Raw genomic sequence first — 18,254 nt, 5'->3', positions numbered from 1 at the left:
AAACGAAATGTGCACATATCCCCAGTCCTAAAATCTCTGAAGTGGTTGCCCTACGAAGCTCGAATCCAGTTCAAGATTGTCGCTCTGGCGCACCAAGCACTACACTTCGATACTCCCAGGTACCTAGCGCAAAAACTTGAATTATCCTGCGGGGGAGAGCCTCAAGAAACACTAACACTTTCCTTTGAAACCTCGAATCTTTAGGAAAAAGAGAACTTGCCTGCGAGCCTTCTCCGGTGCCGCACCAAAGATATGGAACTCTCTGCCACCGGAAATACGCAGAATCTCCCTAACGGTTGCTTTCAAACGGGAAGTCAAAAGATTCTTAATGAGCACATTCCTACCTTAATTGGGTTAGGGTCACCTGCACTAGGTCATTGATCCTACAACCATTGGACCATCTTTGGATGATGCTCTTCTTAATCTCATAGTGTGCCCCCGCGTTTAGTCCGCTATGTACCTGCTTACTGTATTATGCTACTTTGACCTATTCTTCTTGTAATTATGTGATTTTTTTTGCTTTTATTCCTACTTAAGGTCAATATTGTATGTATTACCCTCCTTCCATCCTTCTTGTAAAGCGCTCAGATATCCTTCAGGATACTGTTTGCGCTATTTAAAACTTCATAAATAAATATAAATAAATAAACTGACTCCCTGGGGTGAATTACTTCGGTGGGCTCGAATTGGAGCACCCGAGGGGTATGGACTGGAGACCATTTCCTCTTACTGGGTCTTGCCTTCTCACCCTCATCACTGTCCTCAGTGTGGGAAGAGCAGTCTGAGTCTAGGGCCTCTGCATACTGTGAGCTGTGAGACTGAGAGGACTCTCCCTGTGGGTTGGCGCTATAATAGTGTTCAGTCTGTCTCTTGCGCCTTAGCTTTTCAAAAGCCTCTCCGTGTACCTCTGGCTGTGATTTACTCTTGACTTTGTTCTTTTTTGATGGGCCCACCTCATTGTTGGCTGGAGGAAGTTGGGGTTGCCAGCCTTGTTGGCATGCAAACTCACACAGCTGCCCCGTGAAGGGAAAATGCCCGTACCAGGGGCTTAATCACAGATCGCTGTACACTGCATTCCGGTGCATCCACAAAATCTAGCTCTAGCTGGTCATCACCTTCTTTATGGTAGTTGATTGCCGCCACCATATAGGGCTCCCACTGTGCAATTCTCTCTGCATGCACACACAATTTACTGGGAGTTGAGAGAGTAAGGGGGGAGTGGAAAAAACCCTGCCAGGCCAAGGATTGTGCCTTAATTTAAATGTGAAGGGAGCTGCCTGCACCACAAAATCCACTCTATTCAGAGCCTATGCAAATGTATATAGCCCTGCACACACTTGTGAGAAAGGGCTCAGGGGGAGCATTCACCCTGCCACCACATACAGAGCCGGGTCACGTTATATGTAGAAAAAGCCAGCAACCGCTCTGATCAATCTCCCTGAGCATCGCATTCGATTTCTGCACATGCGTGTTGTGTGGTCCTTGTTCACAAGTAAAAGATGCTGCGCACATCAGCGAGAGGTGCGTTGTCCTCTCCCCACTCCACTGAGGAAGCAAGCAGCATCGGAATCCGACCGCCGTAAGTGTTCAAAAAATGAAGGCAGAGTCCCAGAGCTGTAGCGCACGCAGTGGGTGATTGGTAACCTTACCACTCCTGCCCTCATAGAACCGCAACACGTAGAAAGCATGACATTCACAGCAAATAGATGTATGAAATACCTATAATTACGGCATAACAAGCATATAGAAAAGAAACATTCAGCGCCTGAGAGACCCTTTCGGGGGTGTGCGGAGCGCCATATAAATGCACTACATTTACCTTTACGCAATAGAGATATGAGATATCTATAATTATGGCAGTACAAGCATAAATAATTAAACTGCACTTATCTGGCTGTGAAGCAGCAAAGAAAGAGGACACACAATGGTGACGTGTACAGTTATATGGGTAGCTCATATATAATTGGAGCATGTGACATGGGAGGTACAGGGAAACATCCAGACCAACGCCCCCCATCACCACCCTCTGCGCCTGGACCCGGTCAACACCGAAGACACCACCCGCATGATAAACACCATCCACTCCGGATCACCAACCGACCCCTGCCCCCACCACATCTTCAACAAAGCCGATTCCATCATCGCACCCCAACTCCGGGACATCATCAACACCTCCTACAACACCGCCACCTTCCCGGAGAGCTGGAAGCACGCCGAGTTCAGCGCCCTCCTGAAGAAACCAACAGCGGACCCCACCGACCTCAAGAACTTCCACCCCATCTCGCTCCTCCCTTTTCCCGCCAAAGTCATCGAGAAGACCGTCAACAGACAGCTTGCCGCCTTCCTCGAGACGAACGGATCCCTCGACCACTCGCAATCCGGTTTCCGAGCCAACCACAGCACCGACACCGCCCTCATCGCAGCCACAGACGACATCATATCCATGCTCGACAACGGGGAAACAGCGGCCCTCATCCTCCTGGACCTCTCCGCAGCGTTCGACACTGTCTGTCACCGCACCCTAGTGCAGCGCCTCAGCAACATCGGAATCCAAGACAGGGCACTGGAGTGGATCATCTCGTTCCTCACCGGAAGATCCCAGAGAGTCCGCCTCCCCCCATTCGTATCCGAGGCCACCGAAGTCATCTGCGGCGTACCACAAGGATCTTCACTCAGCCCCACCCTCTTCAACGTCTACATGAGCCCCCTCGCAGCCATCGCACTCCAACACAACCTCAACATCATCTCCTACGCCGACGACACCCAGCTGATCCTCTCACTCACCAACGACCCCGCCACCGCCAGAACCAGCCTACACGATGGGATGAAAGACGTCGCCGAGTGGATGAAGAACAGCCGCCTGAACTCAGACAAGACGGAAGTCCTCATCCTGGGATTATCGCCCTCCGCCTGGGACGACTCCTGGTGGCCCCCTGCCCTGGGCACCACTCCCAAACCAACGGACCACGCACGCAACCTGGGCTTCATCCTGGACTCCTCCCTCTCGATGACCAGACAAGTCAACGCCGTCTCATCATCGTGCTTCAACACCCTGCGCATGCTCCGAAAGATCTTCCGGTGGATCCCCACCGAAACCAGGAGGACGGTCACCCAGGCTCTCGTCACCAGCCGTCTGGACTATGGAAACACCCTCTACGCCGGAACCACAGCCAAATTTCAGAAAAGACTCCAACGCATCCAGAACGCCTCCGCATGTCTCATCCTGGACATCCCCCGTTACAGCCACATCTCCGGCCACCTGAGAGACCTGCACTGGCTCTCCGTCAGCAAGAGGATCACGTTCAGACTCCTCACCCACACACACAAGGCCCTCCACGACCTGGGCCCCAAGTACCTCAATAACCGCCTGAACTTCTACACTCCCACCCGCCAGCTACGATCAACCAGCCTCGCCCTCGCCGACGTTCCACGCATCCGCAGAGCCACCACCGGAGGAAGATCCTTCTCCTACCTGGCAGCCAAGACATGGAACTCCCTCCCCATCAACCTCCGGCTAATCCAGGACCATCTCTCCTTCAGGAAGCAACTCAAGAACTGGCTTTTTGAGCAGTAACGTTCCCCTCTCCCCCAGCGCCTTGAGACCCCTCCGGGTGAGTAGCGCGCTATACAAATGTTATGATTGATTACTTTACTGTTAATGGCTGCTGAAATTAGTAGTAAAGAAATGAGAAGCATAATCAGAGCCTCCGGTCATGACAAAGAATTTGTGGCATGTAAAAACAAAATGACATAGAAATAGAAGAGGGATGGCAACACTCCTTCCATGACAAAATGGCTTTGGGCCAAAATATTCTTTTAGGACAATAGATGGTACAGTGGTACCTTTTTGTGAGTATGAGAGCTTTTCAACAAATGTTCAAACCCCAGCAGGGAAAATTCGATTTTTATATTCTTTTCTATTTTTTTCTATTTTACCCAAATGAAAGATGCCCTTTTGTAAATCACCCCTAGCAGTGTGTGGGAGATTTGTGTCCTTTTTAGTCAAGCCAGTGCATGTCAGACATTAGTGACATGCTGTGGCACGTGGAAGGGGGGCAAGGTTTGCTATGAAAGAAATCCCTTAATTTGTGGAATGAGACTTTAGGAACGGTTGTGTAAGAAAACCAATTGCATGGGCCAAGTGTCAGGGTGAGAGGAAGGAAGGGCTCTTTGTTTATAAATAACGAAAATAAAGTGTAGATTTGTGGCATGTAAAAAGAAAAACGGCATGGAAACAGAAGAAGGACATTACCCTTTTTCCAAGACACAAAGGCTTTGGGCAGAGAAAATCTATCCAGAACAGATGGTACAGTGGTAGGTGACAGGGGCTATGATAGATTTTTGACAAGGGATCAAACCCCAGCTGGGGAAAATCGATTTTTCTATTCTTTTCTATTAATTTTTCTTTTTTACCCAAATGAAAGATGCCCTTTTGTAAATCACCCCTAGCAGTGTGTGGGAGATATGTGTCCTTTTTAGTCAAGCCAGTGCATGTCAGACATTTGTGACATGCTGTGGCACGTGGAAGGGGAGCAAGGTTTGCTATGAAAGAAATCCCTTAATTTTTTTAATGAGACTTTGGGAATGGTTGTGTAAGAAAACTAATTGCATGGGCCGAGTGCCAGGGTGAGAGGAAGGAAAGGCTCTTTGTTTATAAATAACGAAAATCAAGTATAGATTTGTAGCATGTAAAAAGAAAAACAGCATGGAAACAGAAGAAGGACATCACCCTTTTTCAAAGACACAAAGGCTTTGGGCAGAGAAATTTATCCAGAACAGATGGTACAGTGGTAGGTGACAGGGGCTATGAACGCTTTTTGACAAGGGTTCAAACCCCAGCTGGGGAAAATCGATTTTTATATTCTTTTCTATTTTTTTTTCTATTTTACCCAAATGACAGATGCCCTTTTGTAAATCACCCCTAGCAGTGTCTGGGAGATTTGCGTCCTTTTTAGTCAAGTCAGTGCATGTCAGACATTTGTGACATGCTGTGGCACGTGGAAGGGGGGCAAGGTTTGCTATGAAAGAAATTGCTTAATTTGTGGAATGAGAGTTTGGGAATGGTTGTGTAAGAAAACCAATTGCATGGGCCAAGTGTCAGGGTGAGAGAAAGGAAGGGCTCTTTGTTTATAAATAACGAAAATCAAGTATAGATTTGTGGCATGTAAAAAGAAAAACGGCATGGAAACAGAAGAAGGACATCACCCTTTTTCCAAGCCACAAAGGCTTTGGGCAAAGAAAATCTATGCAGAACAGATGGTACAGTGGTAGGTAACAGGGTTAATGAGTCATTTTTGACAAGGGTTCAAGCCCCATAGCTTATGTATTTGAAATTTGTTATTATGTTTTTGTTAATTTAACGCAGATGGAAGATATATCTTTAAACTATTCCACTAGCACTTCTGGAGGGTTTATAACACAATTATACCTCAAACAACATATCCACAAAATGTGGCATGCTGTGGCATATGTCATGGCATATGCCACATGCCAGACTTGGGCTCCAACCCCTTTTCCAGAGGAAACCAGAACCTCCCAGGCAACGTCTCTCGCCCTGGTCACTGACTCCCGCTTCAGAGGTGCAGTCATCTGTGGGCCCGGGGGTCACTCTAATACCAGGGGTCTCCCACTGGTTACCAGACACATCTCCATAAGATTGCCTGGTTTGTTATGGCAGAGGGACAGTTGGGGTCTTGAAGAAGGATGGCCAGGGCACGGATGGCCGAAGAGCTCTTTTGAGATGCCACCATTCTCCTCTGTCCGACTCCTCCCACTCAGCAATGTATTTTGAAACAAACCCACATTTACTAAAGGCAGTAAACCAGGGTTTGCACAAAAATGGCGCGCTTCCTTGTTAATTCCTCTTTCCATGTGTGCATTCTGCATCACAGGTAGAAAGAGGGCTATGCCTCTAGGCACTGTTTTTGTGCATGAATGTATCCCTTCCTGTGCCATGGTGCAAGGGTGCCTGTGTTGGCACCAGGCAGCAGACAGTGCAGTGAGAGCACAGAAGTGTACCATATCTTAGTAGACAATACATACATAGTGTTGTGTGACAGGTTAGTAAATCCGGGCCTTGGTGAGCACTCTTCTGGTGTGACCTGTGGGTGGGTTATCATCTGCAGAGACCAACCCCTCTAACGCTAAACATATATTCTCTCAGGAGTAAACATGTGTCATAGTTATGAGGAAACGGTTTCACTGGTTTGAAGACCAGAGTAAAACATGTGTAAATAGTTTAAATATTCACACTCTCACCAGCAGTTCCAAGCCCTTCCAACAGAGCTGTGCTGGAAGAAAATGCAATAACATTAAATTAAATTAAATGAACTGGAATTACATTTTCGGCTTTTCATTCGCTTTAGACTGGATTAGAAAACAAGTTAAGAGAAGTTAGGTAGGGGGTTTGAACAAGTGTAGGAAGAGAAGCAAATACTGGTGAGATTTGGTTCAGTTAGAACTATCATCACGTCTGAGTGTTTAGTGCTTCCGTTGAGTGTTGTCTGGTGATTGTGCTGTACCACGTGACCCTCACACCTCGTCACCCCAACACCACTGGTATGAAAGACAGAGATTAGCGTTAGACTGATAATCTAAATTTACGATGTTGCAAAATATACTTACACACACTGCACACCAACAGGCACGCACCAAACACGCCTGCAGTGCCATGGAAAAGATGACAAGAGCCTAATGCAAGGGAAACCAGCATTGGCACAGCCAATAGGTCTGGCATTGGGCTTCAACCGATTGGCTTTACCAATGTTTTTGTAAACCCTTGTTAAAGTCAAAGGAGATAGCATTTTTGTAAAAGGACATTGGCCCACAAGCACCTGACTTTGACATGGACTATTTTCTATGTGGATGACGAGTGTGAACAATGTACTTGGCCAATGGCTGAAGTGGGCTAACCCACTGCCCCAGGCTGTATATTCTGGAGGGCGGAAGCAAAATGTGAGTGATATATCTGCAGCCCAATGGACACAGAGGGCTGGCTGAAAGTTCCTCTAATTATCTATACATTACAAGTATATCTTTTATAAAATCAAAACGTTTTGGCTAACACAAGACATAAAAATGGGCACACTACACCAGGGCTTGCAGCTAAAATCAGATATAACAGTGTTCACCCCTTGTGGCTCACAGAAAATAGAGGCCTATACAGCACACCATTTGTCTTGATCAAGTCCTAATTATGTTTATTCAACCCCTTGTGGCTCTCTTTCCCTTCTCCTGCTCGCCCTCCCCCTGACATTCCTTGCACCTCTCCTCCACTTACCTTGCTCCTCTTTCTGACTCCCACACTGTTAGAAATGGGAATCTCTAGTTAGCAGGTTGCTACCCTGTCCAAGTAGGAACCCTTCTTCCTAGTCAGGATAAGGGGGCTACACTACTGAAAGAACCCCTGCTCCCTCCCTTGGTAGCTTGGCCCGGGCAGTCAGGCTTATCTCAGAGGCAGTGTGTAAAGCAGTTGCACATAACCAACAGTAATACAGTGAAAACACTACAAACAGACACCACACCAGTTTAGAAAAAAATCCAATATTTATCTGTGTAAAACAAGACCAAAATGCTGAAAATCCATCATACAATTATCAAAATATGCACTGTGCAAGTTTAAGCTCCATCCGGTGCTGCCGCGGTGCTGAAAACAACCAGATCGAACTGTTTCGGGTGACTGTGTTGGTGCAGACCGGCATCGGTGCCAGAAGACTTAAAAACGGTACCTTTTGTTACGGCTGACAGCAGCAGTGTGTACCTAGGTGGATGTCATCGAGGCAGTGGTGTGAAGTAGAGCGGGGCAAGCTTCAGCGGCTGTCGAGGATCGGAAATTGATAGGGCTGTCGTCGGTGGGCGGTGGGCGGTGGCAGTGGTATGGGATGGGGAATGCTGCGTGTAGCTTACGAGTGGTGCCCTAGACCACGATGCAAACCACGGCGGCGATGTCAGCTGGCTACGGAGTCATCGGTGAGACCAAGGTGGCAGAGTGAAGCGAGGCGGTGCAGTGCGGAGTGCGGTGCCCACAGGTCGCGGTGCAAGCAGCGGCTCGGTGGCTGCAGCGGTCATCGCTGTCAGTGAGACCAGAGTTGTGGGGTGAAGCAGGGCAGTGTTCATTGCGGTGCCTTCAGGTCTCGGCACCGCCAGCGGTCTTGGTGACGGTGTCAGGTTGCGGCTTCGCTCAGGGCAACTGAGACACACGGTCCCAGACGCGGTACACAGATGTAAGTGAAGTCTTTGCTGTCCCTGAGACTTCGTGAACAGAAGGCAAGATCTATCTCAAGACCTTGGAGATACTCAGCAACAAATGAAGAATGTTCAGTCCAGTCCTTTCACTGCTCAAGGCAGAAGCAGCAACTGCAGGCCCACCCAGCAAAGCAACAAAACAGCAAAGGGGCAGTACTCCTCCTGGCAGCTCTTCTCCATGGCAGGTTCCTTGAACCCAGCGAGTTATAAAGTTCTGGGGTGCAGGCCCAATATTTATACTCAGTTTCCCGTTGTTCTCTTGGGCAGACAGTGTCTGTGCTTAGTCCAAACCAGTTTGGTCCTCTCTGGCCCAGCCTTCTGGCAGGAGGTGGAGACAGCGTTGTCCAAGCCAGACTAGGCCCATTCAGTTGCAAGGAAATCTCCTCCCACTAATCTAAATGCAGCCCATGTCTATACAGCTCAGCCCTGATTCATCCAAGAAAGACAAGACACACCTCGAACCCACAGTGGCTGTCTGAAGAGAATGCACATTCCCAGCCCCTTTCACTCCAAAGCCAGACAGTCAATCCAAAAACAAGCAGAGGCACACAGGATGGCTGAGCAAGAAAATACCTATTTTCTAAAAGTGGTATTTTCAAACACACAACATAAAAATCATCGTTAGTAAAAGAGGCATTTTTACATTCTGAGTTCAGGCATACTAAACTCCATTTCTCTATCTTGTCTCAATTGGAAGATATACACGTAACATGTTACCATGCATTCCCCATTCTACCCTATAGGACAGATAGCCTTACAACAGTGGAAAATGAATTACACTGTAGTTCAGCATCAGGACATGTCACACACACCAGGACATGTCCTACCTCTCACATACACTGCACCCTGCCCATAGGGGTAACTTGGGCCTACCTTAAGGGTGACTCAAATGTAATAAAAGGGAGGATTAGGGCCAGGCAAGTTGGTGCACTTGCCAAGTCGTCATGGCAGTACAAGCTGCATGCAGACACTGCAGTGGCAGGTCTGAGATACCTTTACAGGGCTACTTCTGTGGGTAGCACAATCAGTGCTGCAGACCCGCAAGTAGCATTTGATTTACAGGCCCGGGTACTCTCAGTGCACCTTACTAGGGACTTACCGGAAAACCAAACATGCCAATCATGAAAACATCAATCCATAACATAATTTACAATAGGAGCACTTGCAAATTAACACTGAACAGCAGTGAGAAAGTGCGTAGAGACACTTAACCAGAAAAACCAGAGTCAGAACCAGGAGGTCAAAAAGCTAAAAGAGAGGGAAAACACGCCAAAAGATACCAGGTCTAACACACACCTTCCGCTTTTCCCTCGAGGTTGCGTCCTCACATGCCTGACGGGTGTTTAAGCCATGTCTCCTAAGTAAATGCAAATTGTTGATGTTATCACTCCTTTACTTACACAAACACACACTTCACACCCCTTTATTGGCGTAGTCCTTCCATCCCTCTCTCTTTCCTTCACCATCTACTCTCCTTTTCATGCTAACTCCACACACTTTACATTTCTGCCACTTTATAGTTATCACTTTAACTTTTTACTTAATGCATACTTAATTACTAATTTCCATGTCCCATGTTTATCAGACTGCCTTGCAGTATATTACTTTACAATATGGTTGTATATTTTTCAGTATGAAAGCGTTTAAACTTTGTAATGTCTACTTCATTCTCGTTTATCTCACAACACTAGTTTCCAAACTTTAAATATAGAAAGTCCAAGAATACTCTAAAATGTATTATGTTCAAAAAACAATAATCAGTTTCTTATCCTATCTACCTGTAAGGCTGAACTTTAGCGTACATCATCCCTAGAAAGCCAGCCAATTGGCATTGCCAATGCTTGTTTATTTGAATAGGGGATGTTACAACCTCACTGAATGAAGTAAAAGACAAGATTTTATGACACAATTTCCTGACCAAGTGCCAGACAGAGCACGCCTATCTCTACCAGTGTCATTTTTGACCTCGCTTCCTTTCCAAGACCATCACAGACAGCACTCACAGCCCAAGGACTCTGTCCGCTCCCTGCTTGGTCAAGAGCTGAAGATGGATTTTCTGTGGGTGTTGGCTGCTCTCAGCGTGTTGCCAGGTGGGTCCTTAACTGCTTCTGCAGGAGTTCCGGTGGGGGGGGATAGGGGGTTGTCCCCACTCCTTCTTTCTTGTTTCTTCTTCCATTTCTCAGTTTTTTATGTTTTTCCTTGTATATAATATTGCCTCTTTATGAGTGTATTTTACTGGTGTTGTTCTGTCTTTGCTGCGGAGGCATTTTAGAGTACAGCACGCTATTTTCTAGTCACGTTTAGGTAGTACTTAGAACCCTCTATTACAGACTGAAAGCACTTGCCTACTACCGTGCGGGGTGTGTGGTTAGAATGTTACTTGTCTTTGATATGATCTCATGTGGGAAGCGTTTCCATGTCACATGTGAAGAACACCAAGGGGCAGTTATCGTGTTATGGGAGTCAGCACTTAGCAGTGTGGTGGATGAAGACATGCGAGAGATAGCCGCACAGTTTATGGTTTTCAGTGGGCTGGCAGCTTTTAGCAGTTCTGCAGGTCCCTTTATGGCATTTCTCATAATCACAGTCCATGCACCGGGTTGTCCATTGTGAGATTTTCTGCATGTGTTTATGGTTCTTACCAAGAGGTTGGAGAGAGAGAGGGTGGGGAAACCTACTGGGGCAAACTTTCTTATAATCGTTCATAATACAACAGTTGTGAGATGTCAAGGAGCAGTCATAGTGTAGAGCTTGTTGGGACCTGCGGTGGTGGAGTAAATTAGAGTCCGCCGATGGCAGCGGTATGTGGTTGATCTCTTCAGTTACTCCGGTTGGTGATGGGTGGTTTGTTGCTGCGGACTGGCACAGTACTGAGTGATGGACGTTGCCTATAGTGGCTCTCTCCTATGTTTCTCGTTTCTATTTTCACCCCGAAAGGATATGAAGGTGCTAGGAAATCCTAATACATAATTAAAATGATGCAGCAAAAGAAAAGTAAGAACACAAACACACACAATCAATCAATCAATCAATCAGGGGTTAATATAGCACAGGTTCTCACCCATAAGGTCCTCAAAGCGCTGAACATGTCCTAAACTTGAATAGGTAAGAAATCTATTGGGGGAAATCTTTGAACTTGAGGAGGATGGAGTTTTGTGTACAAGACACATGGGTTTAAATAAATCCGGACTTTCAGCGCAATCAAATGTGCAGAAGCCACTTTTGTAGAGATGTCCGTTTAGAAGGGCTAAGCAGCATAAGAAAATTACTATGCAGCCTGTGAGAACTCCAGTCGGCTGCACGACCGCTGAGTGTCATGGTAAATGTGGAGTAACGCAAGGCAGTGAGAGCATTCCATGTTTGCAGCGTGGGTGTTGCCACGCACCCAGCCACGGATTTTGGTGCATTCCCAGATTTACCATGAGTAGTCGAACTGGAAATGTCGCAAAATGCTACATCTCCCCAGGGGAAACGTAACAAGGAGAAATTTGTATTTTGCCTCATTTTTTCCTCTTTCTATGTGTGCTGCATTCTGCTGTGCCTGCTATAACTAACCCGGAGGATCTGGAGAAAGTGACAGCAGCGCCAGCAGTGTCCAACCCCTGGGAAATGCAGGTTGGAATAAACTACCAGTCTGGCCCTGCTTACAAACTATTGGTGGCAATATTCCCTCCCTAGAAACAGTAGGATACTTTCTACTATGGGAGTAACCACTTATTAAGAGCAACTCGAAAACTAGTCAATATTTAAAGAAATTGTATTCTGCAACACACATAGAAAGAGTAAAAAGCCTCAGAGCATTGTTTTGTGCTGGAAGGTGTCCCTTCCTGCACAAGAACAATACTGGCTACAACACAGGCATCCTTGTACCATGGTGTGAGGGTGTCTGCCTTGGCGCTAGGCAGCTGACAGAGCATAAATGCGCTGTGTAGTGTGAAATACGGCACATTCCTGTCCTCTCCCTTTCACACAGAGCAGCGCTACAAGGTGGCTTGTTGCATTGCATGAATATTTTATAAATATGCCCCACAGTGGAAGACGGGTGGCGCAGCAGCCAGGGCAACTGACGCCGGAACCCGCGGGCTCGCGGTTTGATCCCTGGTGCCGGCAGCAGATCAGCCCAGCACCATGTAACTCTGGGCAATAGCTCGCTTAATCTTCCAGAGGGCCCCCAGCACCTTGACACCATCATATAATTGTTTGCGCTTTACAAATACTGGACTTTTACATTTATAATCATTTATGTATATAATAATTGTTTTTGTAATATAGTTGTATATAATATCATTTAATTTAATATAGTTGTATTAAATGTCGTTTTTTAATTAAGTTATAATATCATTTTTAGGTGTTAGTATTCAGATAATTTCTTTTTGGTTAGTATAGGTTGTAATTTTAAATATGCAATTTTTATTTTTGTACATTTAATTAGTGAGTTTTAGTTGAGTAGCTGGATGGTGGGTTAGCAGTAGATAAGGTGGGAAGTTATTTAAAATATAATTAGTAAATTGTCTATGTTAATTAAATAATTGGAAAGTAATTATGTAATTTTTTAACTGATTAATATTTAGTTTAGGCCCTAATTATGATGCTGGTGGGACAATTGTCGTTGCGGTGAAGGGACAGACCGAAAAGTAGCCAGCAATCCTGACCGCGAAATTATGATCCGACCGCATACCTATTTGCATTGAGGCTTATGCTGTGGCATGGAAAAGGGCTGCAGCACAAGCACCAATGCCAAAAGGCATGTTTTTAAACATCCCTGCTCCCCGTGGCAGCCACCTCATGGTGCCTGCCACTTAGCGCATGGATGTTTGTGGCCTCATAGCAGAGGCTGCGGAGGGACGGGGGCCATGCTAGGGGCCCCTAAAGTCCATTTACGACAGCTTTTCAATGGCGGTCAGACCACGTCGTCGGAAAGGGCCATCGTAATCCCTAAGGCGGTGCCACAGCAGGCACAGCCCTCACTGTAGGGATTACATTCGACCGCATTGGTCGTTCTCTTCCCCACATGCTTCAGATGTCACTGGGACCACGGCATGTCGGTCCCACCAACATTGTAATGAGGCCTTTAGTATCATTTCAAAACTGTAATGTGTAATGCAAATTAAAAAAATATTATTCATATTTAATATAGCAATGGAGGGTGGGGGTTGTAAGTTATTAGAGTGGGTAGTTATTTAAAATCTGAATAATTTAATATTTTGAAAGAATTGTGTAATTTAAATTAATTAAATAAAAGGTAATTAACTATATAACATTTAGTTGTCATTCGAATTATTCTATATAGTTTGTAATTTTTATGTGGAAGCTTTTTTTAACTCTATTTAGTAATTTTTTTTTTTAGTAGTAAGTTGTTGGGTGGGAAGTTTTCTGAAATTATAAATTATTGGTTTTTATTTATAATAACTTTATGGTAACGAAAATATTAATTAGAAATTAGTATATTGGTATATTTGGTTATATTTATTATTTGTTTTAATTTTGTTTCATTTTCTTTTAATTATTAGTTTAATATTTTAATGTTCTATTTAACTTTTCAAAATATTTTTTGTATGTTAGTGGTTTTTTTGGGTGTAAGGAGGGAAGGATATTTATTTCAAATATTTTAAATTTGTTTTATTTTTTTAATTATTTATAATATGAATTTAGTTTTTAAATATATTTTGTTTTTTCTTAATTCACTTAGGGAATTGGAATGGAATATGCAACCCCTTGAAAGTCCAGCACTTTCACTGTTTTTGCTTATGTTGGAGTGGGAATATTAAATGTAACCAAGGCAAAGCCCAAGACTTTCCCTGCTGTTGTTAAAATTGGAGCTGGAATAGTAAACTTTTCCTAGTGTTGCTTAGTTTAGAGTGTTAATATTAAATCAATCCCCCACACAGTCTAACACTATTTCTAGTGTTGTTTATCATGGATTGTTATTTTGTTTTTATTAGTTCAAACGTTTTTAATTAATGTTTAAATTAGTAATCTAAAATGTATTTAAAATGTATCTTTCTTAGTTTGCATATTTATGTCTTTTTTATATTAAGTTTTGTATATGTAAGTACGTAAACTCACAATTTTCGTAGATGATGTATATTCTTGTGTCACGATCATTTTCTTCCTGATATTGTCTCATAGAAGCACCTCGAGAGCCGTTGCTCCTATGGAGTTCCTATAGTAAAGTGGTCTAATGATCCATGGTGCACGCCTGGAGTGCAGCGTCCTGTTTTCCTTGCACTGTTTGAATTTACTTGTAGCTGTAGTGGTCGTTTCCCTGGAGGCTCTGTGAGTGATGCAGAGTGCCTTGAGCATTGCTCGTCTAGCCACTGTAGCCCGTGGAGTGTTTGCAGGATTTATTCATGCCCGCTCCAGGGCAAATAAAGGCAGAGAGTCTTGGGGCAGGGTTTGGATTAGTTGAATCTTGCACCTGATGAACCTGGAGATGCCAAGATACAGGATGGTGGCAGAGCTCTCATCTCCTTAGTAAGCCCAGTTTTTAGGTCGAGCATTCAAGACCTCTTGTATATACTTTAGTATATACTTCTTCTGTGAGCTTAAAGCAATTTCATTGGTTTGTTTCAGTGTCCTTTAAAAATGATTGCATGCTAGTGGTCAGTCCGGCCTCTTTGTCCCTCCTTTTTCCCTCTAGTTCCTCCCAGGCAGCTGGGACTAAGTACTGAATGATTACCCTTTGGTTCTTCATTTGTCATTTGGAGGACTATTTTTTCCTTTGTTTTCAGCTCCTGTTTTGGTGGGTGCGTGTTCTACTTCGGCTCCCATTAGCTGCTTGCATTTTATTGCAGCATTCTTCCAATCGCCTCCGTGTGTTTAATAGTAAGGAAACGTCTTGATTCAATAGCCAGAGTCATTTTATCCACATCTCGATGGGTGTGTTTGTGAAGAAACCGAGACATGTCGGAAGCAAAACAAAGCCTGTACAGATAAAATTAACTAAGCGCACGTCAATTCATGTTAAACTGTGTGTAAATATGTCGGCCATCTTGCATTTTAGGTTCCTGTGCAGATGCAAAAGATGCAACCAGGGGATGGATTATGCTGTTTTTGCATTACTTAATAATTACATTTATAATCATTTACAGGTGTTAATATTACAATTATTTGTGTGTTTCCTAAATCACCACTAATTCATTTTTTAAATAACTAATTTGTATAGTTGTGTGACATTTTATTTCAAATTGTTATCTCAGGGGTTTATTTAATATTCTTTATTCTGGCCAGTGGATAGTAGCAAAGTTGTGGGAAATACCAGATTTGTAAGGTTGTTTAACCCCTTCGGTGCTCATGACGGAACGGTTCCGTCATGAGCCACGGTTGAGCTGTGCTCATGACGGAACCGTTCCGTCATGACCACGCCCGCGCAAGATTCCGTCAGCACAGCGGCGGAATCTGCGCAGCATGGAAGGGGTTAAGGAAAGGCAGGGAAAGGGTAGCCCGTCTTCTACTACCATAGCTGCCCGGGTCAAGGTTCACCGAGCCAGCTGAGCGCTGCCGCCAGTGGTAATGTATTCGCTGCTTACTTGCACCTTATCTTTGCCCTCAACATGGCTCCTGGGCTGCAGCTGCTCTTTGCCACTGTGGCCCAGGAGGTGAAGGTGCCACAGTACACCTTGATATGCTTCATGCCCTGGGAGTCGGAGTCGTAGGGGTGTTTGGGTCCCGGGGACAATGTGAGTTATCCATTGTCCTCCGGCAGTGTTCGTGCTTCCACTCTTGTTAAAGTTTTGCTTTCTACCGGTGGCAGACTTCAATCGGAACCACTACCCCGTCTTATTTTTATTTATCACTTTATCGCAGCTGCACAGAAGAGCAGAAGAGCCTCGCATTTTCTCCTTTAACTTTTTTTGTTGACTCCCCCCTGCCCCCAAGCTATCAGACTGCTGTCTCGAACCCTGTTCCACAGCATCAAAGTGCAGTTCCAGCCATTACATCATATCCTCTTCGTTGCTCTTTCTGCTTGCTCCCTCCTTCCCTGTACCAATCACAGACACTTTTCAAAATAGGGAGAAATTCCATCTTGGAGACTACTGGGAACACAGAGCCTCGGAACCGACTTTCACATTATCAAAATAGTGTATATTTACTGTCTGGGTGATTGGAGGAGTACAGGGGTAGTGCCTGGGTGATTTTATAAGTGCATGGGTACTGACTGTTGCATGAATACAGGGGTAGTGTCTGGGTGAATGGAGGTGTGCACGGGCAGTGCCTATATAAGTGTATGGGTAGTGGTTGGATGATTGAAGGAGTGCATGGGTAATGCCTAGATGATTGCATGAGTGCAGGGGTAATGTGTAGGTGATTGGACGAGTGCATGAGTAATGTCTGGGTGATTGCAGGAGTGCAAGAGTAATGTCTGGGTGGTTGCATGAGTGTAGTGGTAGTCGCTGGATGATTGGAGGAGTGCATAAGTAGAGCCTTGGTGATTGGAGGAGTTCAAGTGTAGTGCCTGGGTGATTGGAGTAGTGCATAGCTAATGCATTGGTGATTGCATGAGTGCAGGGGTAATGTCTGGAGGATTAGAGGAGTGCATGGTAATGCCTGGGTGATTGCATGAGTGTAGAGGTAGGGCCTGGGTGATTTTAGAAGTGCGTGTGTACTGGCTGGGTAATTGCATGAGTACAGGGGTAATACCTGGGTGATTGGAGGAGTGCAAGGGTAGTGCCTGGGTGATTATATAAGTGTATGGGTAGTGGCTAGCTGATTGAAGGAGTGGTTGGGTAATGCCTGGGTGTTTGCATGAGTGCAAGGATAACATGTGAGTGTTTGGAGGAGTGCAGGAGTAATGCCTGGGTGATTGCATGAGCGCAGGGATAATGTCTAAGTGATTGCATGAGTGCAAGGGTAATCTCTGGGGGATTAGAGGACTGCATAGGTAATGCCTGGGTAATTGCAAGAGTGTATAGTGGTATAGTGGTAATGTCTAACTGATTCCATTTGTGTAGGGGTAGTGCCTGGGTGATTGGAGGAGTGCATAGGTAGTGTCTGGGTGATATTATCAGTGTATGGGTACTGGCTAGGTAATTGGGGAAGTGCATGGATAATGCCTGGGTAATTGGAGGAGTGTGGGAATAGTGCCTAACTATATAGATGAGTGCATGGGTAGTATGTGAAAGAATGAATGACTGCAGTAAAAGTGGCTGGAAACATTATCATGCTTATTACATTATTTCATCTTACCTTTTTTAACTAATGTAGATACAAAACTCACTGAAACTATTTTACAAAGGTTTGTTGTAAACTGAATTTAAAATGTTTTAAAACTTTACCATTTGCTTCTGTAAAAAAGAAGAAAACTGTTATTGAATATAATATTATAGTTTTAAGAACACAACATGATTTTAGATTTACATAACATTTTCAGTTTCCCTTTTTTTCTGTTCTGTTCTCCTTTGTCCAGGTTCATGCCAGGGCAGGGGCCAATGGCTCCTAGAACTGGTTTGAACTGGACTATGCACAGGGACACCAAATGTGCCCCAGATGCAGACTTTCAGGCACTTTCGAGAAGGCTTGTACCAGAAAGATCAGTGACCCCCCCGAAACTCGCTTCAGAAGGGTGGAATCATACCTCCCACACAAGATACCGGTGTGGAGGTATGATTCCAAGGTGTTTGGTACCAAACACGACATGTTTTGTTTCAGCCGTTTTACCGCAAGGTTATAATGCACTTCTGTGAGAAGTTGGCCTGGTATATGCTGTTCACTAGTTAAAGTGGACACCTTGCACCAGTACAATTCGACTCTTATGGTAGTAGGTTTAAGACAACCTTTAAAAAAAGCTATCCTAGTGGTAGCTGTGGAGAGCAGACTTCAGGCTAAGTCTTTAGAGAAATGTAAAGCAGCTTGTTTTACCTTATAATCTCTTGAATTACCAAATGAAAGGACACCTCACAGGTGTATATGCATCAAATATATATGTATTTATTACTAAACAACTCTCTACTAATCTCGTTATGAGATTAGAAGGCAGGAACATATGCACAAATCAACGTTTCACAATAAAT

The 18,254-nt window shown here is 44.8% G+C and overlaps 1 protein-coding gene across 1 annotated transcript in view; it reads left to right on the top strand.

The window, feature by feature from the left end:
* Positions 1-10,234: 10,234 nt before the first annotated feature.
* Positions 10,235-18,254, top strand: part of LOC146869680 (uncharacterized) — a 173,868-nt gene continuing 165,848 nt past the window's right edge. Inside the window, exon 1 of the mRNA XM_085610230.1 lies at positions 10,235-10,334. Coding sequence (XP_085466356.1) covers positions 10,292-10,334 — 43 coding nt within the window. The 5' untranslated portion in view covers positions 10,235-10,291. The remainder of the gene's footprint in view (positions 10,335-18,254) is intronic.

Source organism: Triturus cristatus, chromosome 1_1, assembly GCF_964204655.1.
Source record: "Triturus cristatus chromosome 1_1, aTriCri1.1, whole genome shotgun sequence".
NCBI lineage: Eukaryota > Metazoa > Chordata > Amphibia > Caudata > Salamandridae > Triturus > Triturus cristatus.
The sequence above is the reverse complement of the archived record's forward strand: the minus strand, read 5'-3'. Positions and strand labels throughout refer to the sequence as shown.